Consider the following 3,994-nt stretch of genomic DNA (forward strand, 5'->3'; position numbering starts at 1 on the left):
GAATGTGCGCATTGTGAACCACAGTCTCTCAGGCAGCTCGTCCGGTTGGCCATGTAAGCTAAACATGGGCAGTGTGAACGTACCCTAATTGACATGAGATCATGACAGTCGTTTAGAAAATTACGTAATAGGTAAATAGGTATGTTTTGGAAGATGTTACGTGGCAGGATGCAGGATGGAGTGGCAGCGGCAGGGGCCATAGAGGCGCCGCCAGAGGCGTCAGCGCGAGCAGCCAATAAGGTTGCACCCCGCCCACGAGGGCATCAAATTTGCTGCATGGCCTCTAAGCGGATCGACGGTCGCCAGATCTGCCACGCAAGCACTTCACCGACGACCCCTTTAATAACGCTGCGTTACCTGACCATTCACCGGGTTTCACCCTCCACTCTACTGTCGTCCACTTCTCTCTCTCTCTCTCTCTCTCTCTCTCATTTCTTACTTTAGCCACCACAAGGCAACTACGGGTCTGCGAGCTCAGTTTTAGCCTCTGTAAACTCGTCATCCGTTGCTCGCTTCTCTTTTCTCTCTCTCTCAGAACCAGAGGTATTGTTGCTCGCATACGCTGGTATAGTCTCTCTCTCTGTCTCTCTCTCTCTCTCTCTCTCTCTCTTTTTCCTACTGCACGCTAATACGGTGTGAATGTGGTGAGTTCCTTGCCCTCCTGCAACTCTCTCTCTCTCTCTCTCTCTCTCTCGTTGGTTCCATTGCTTTACAGCCTTTTGGATCCAGAAGTTCAGGTTCTCTTCTTCACTGTCATCAGTCTGCGAGGTCTCTCTCTTGCTTACTTCAGCACTCTCTCTCCCACCCTTTTACCTTCTTTGACTCTACCCCTCTTGAAGCTCATCATGGCGTCCCCCTTCTCGAACCCTCACCCAATGGCTAGCCCTATTGTTGAGGTTCTGCAAAGCAGCTCAATTGCCCGGCCTCGCGTTGTCATTGTGGGTGCTGGCATGTCTGGCCTGTCTGCTGCCCACCATCTGGCCACCCTGGCTCCTGATCACTTCAACATTACCGTATTAGAGGCTAGCAACCGTGTGGGCGGCCGCATTTGCTCAACTTCCTTCAATGGTGAGCTTGTGGAAATGGGTGCCACATGGATACATGGTATAGACGGTAGTCCCATACATGACATTGCCCAACGCATGCACCTCATGTGCGGCGACAGGCCGTGGGAGTGCATGGATGGCTTTCCAGAGTCGCCCATTGTCGTGGCAGAAGGTGGGGTTCCGGTATCTTCCCATATTGTGAACACCATGGGAGATCTCTACAAGAAGCTCTATGCCGTAATTCAGTATACAGATGGTGGGCTTCAGCAGTTTTCGGAGTGTGACTCGGGTGTTTCTACAGAGGAATTCAAGCAGCTGAGGACGAAGTTGAAGGGGGCAAGTGTTGGAGAATATCTGTGGGAGGGCTTCAAGAAGTACGTAGCCATGGAGGATAAAAATGTTTGTAATGGTTCACACAGCAATGGTCATGGAGAAGGTGGAGGAAGAAAATTGTCTTCTGTGTGGAATGTGGAGGCACTACGGGAGGGTGTTTTCCGTATGCGTGAGAATGTGGAGCGGAGTGTGACGGCTGCCGGATCAATGAATGACCTAGACATGGAAAGCAATGATGAATATTGGGAGTACCCAGGTGAGCACAAGACCATTGGGCATGGCTATTCTAGTATCATTCAGTACCTTGCTGGTTTCCTGCCCGAGAAAACCATTCAATTCAACAAGCAGGTCACCAAGATTGCCTGGTTTAATAACCTATCTGGCCCTGTTCATATCCATTGTGAAGATGGTACCTCCTATGAAGCTGACCATGTGATTGTCACCGTCTCACTTGGGATACTCAAAGCCGAGGTCTCCTCTGCTCATGGTCCTAAGTCTGCTCATCTTAACAGGCTCTTTCATCCTCCCTTACCCTCCTGGAAGCTCAATGCCATTTCCAAGCTTGGCTTTGGAGTTGTTGATAAATGCTTTCTATCTATGAAGCCTTCCCTTCCACATGCTACATACCCTCACATGCAGCTTGTGTTTAAGGAAGACTATTCATGCAGCAAGCTTAGCTCAGCTCATATTCCTTGGTGGATGAGGAAAAATTTTTCTTTTTATCCTTTACACAGTAAATCTCTTGTGGTTTGCACATGGCTCACAGGAGAGGAGGCCATGGAAATGGAACGCTTATCTGATAAAGATGTCATTGGCGGCATTGTGAGGACAATGAAAGCGTTTGGCTTCGGTGAGAGGACCTGTGACTATTGTGCTGATTGTAAGGGCAGCAAGAAGAGGGAAGGTGCTAATGTGGACTTGCAAGAAGAGTTCTCTGACATGGGTGCTGGGTATCCAAGTGTACAAGGAGTGTTGAGGAGTCAATGGGGAAGCAATCCCCTCTTCCGAGGCTCATACAGTTACGTTGCGGTTGGATCTAGCGGAGAAGATATCGATGCGGTAGCAGAGCCTTTGCCAAAAGCAATCTCCAATGGCATTGTTGATTCTGGGCTCGATCTCCGGCCGCTTCAGCTGCTCTTTGCCGGGGAGGCAACGCACAGGTACTGCTATTCAACGACGCATGGGGCCTTTCTGAGTGGAGTAAGGGAAGCTGAGAGGCTAGTGAAGCATTATGGGCTGATGGGTACTAGCTGATGGGGGCTGCATATGAAGTGGGTCGCAAATCAAGGCGATGACAATGATGAGGCCCAGGGGTGACGTGAGAGGGATGGGATGGGTGGTGAGGGTACTATGAGGCCAGCCATCGAAGCTAATGCAAAGGCAGACAAATTGTGACAAGGGCAGCCGTAACTTGTGTGTACAAACAGGGATTCTTTTTGGTGTTTTGTGGTGCGGGGCTGGCCGTGGTAGAAAGTAGAAGCGGGTGGAGTGAAGCGGCAAGGCAAAAAGTTTTGGTAGTGAAGAAGAAAATCTTCAGGTGGCGATGAGAAAAAGGAAGACGAGCAAGCAAGCTGTAATTATTTGCTGCCATCATCTTTCGCGTGTTGCAAGTACTGATGATGAATATAGTGTAAGATTTTTATGCCTCTTTCTTTTAGGCTGTGTTACGAGAAGTGCTCGGGAAAAATGTGTCTCGACTTAATATCGTGCCGTTTTCAATTTCAAAAATGCCGGTTGAGGGCGTTTGAAGGTTGACGGGACCTTCTTGCTGTGTGTGTTGTGGTTTGTTTCCTCTGTTGGTGGTCACTCCGACTCGCGTCGCGTTGGAGTCGAGTCTGACCCACCGCATCACCAGAGCAGAGATAAGATCTCGGAAAGCCTTTTGTCTCATTCTCTCTCTCTCTCTCTCTCTCTCTCTCTCTCTCTCGCTCTTCTTCCGAGATTTCACTAGGGCCCTCTACCGATCTTGGCTGGAACCCACTCGCGAAAAGGACTACCTGAAGCCAGTAGTACCTTGCAGGCAACTTGCCCTTGGTTGAATGGTCCACGCCCCCCTAGTCCTTGTAAGCATTGACAAAACAAAAAAAAAACAGGGCTCCCTCATGAGTACTTGCAACCTGCAGGTTGCGTTGCCTTTTCCTACTGTCATTTTGTGAGTCCTCCATACTCCATAGGTATCTCTCTCTCTCTTTCTCTCTCTTAGTGGCCCCGTTACTGTCAGTAGTACTAGTAGTAGTAGCATGATGATGATGATGACGATGATCCAGCGTTAGGATTTGAAGGGCTCCCTCCAATTCTTTCAAATGACAGGTGATGGGAAGCAGCACCTTTTCTCCTGTGGAAGCCCTGAAGGCCGTTTTTCCATTTTGTCCTCCTAAAGTATAGTGACAAAATATCTCGAAGTTTACAGGCCAATTTTTGTACTTGATGTTTGGAGAAAAATACGAGAAGGCCAATTTCTAAACTAGCCCTTTTAAAGATAGTCTCATGAAAAATCTCACCTTCATACAATTGAAACAGGGTGAAGCCTTCACGATGGCCTCAAGAAGGCAACGATTTTCGTTGTAATAAATTGAGTGAACACATTTGACATGTTAATGGATGGAGAGAGAGAG

At 48.7% G+C, this 3,994-nt stretch overlaps 1 protein-coding gene across 1 annotated transcript; it reads left to right on the plus strand.

The window, feature by feature from the left end:
- Positions 1 to 431: 431 nt before the first annotated feature.
- PAO5 (polyamine oxidase 5) lies at positions 432 to 3,066 on the plus strand. The gene has a single exon (XM_086512899.1). It carries the CDS (start codon positions 846 to 848, stop codon positions 2,631 to 2,633), a length of 1,788 nt encoding a protein of 595 aa, XP_086369025.1. The 5' UTR covers positions 432 to 845; the 3' UTR covers positions 2,634 to 3,066.
- The last annotated feature ends 928 nt before the right edge of the window (positions 3,067 to 3,994 follow it).

This window comes from Adiantum capillus-veneris, chromosome 5 (genome assembly GCF_014529385.1).
Source record: "Adiantum capillus-veneris isolate H3 chromosome 5, ASM1452938v2, whole genome shotgun sequence".
Classification (NCBI taxonomy): domain Eukaryota; kingdom Viridiplantae; phylum Streptophyta; class Polypodiopsida; order Polypodiales; family Pteridaceae; genus Adiantum; species Adiantum capillus-veneris.

Coding starts and splice junctions, on each gene's coding strand:
- PAO5 (XM_086512899.1), top strand. CDS start 846: ATGGCGTCCCCCTTCTCGAACCCTCACCCAATGGCTAGCCCTATTGTT.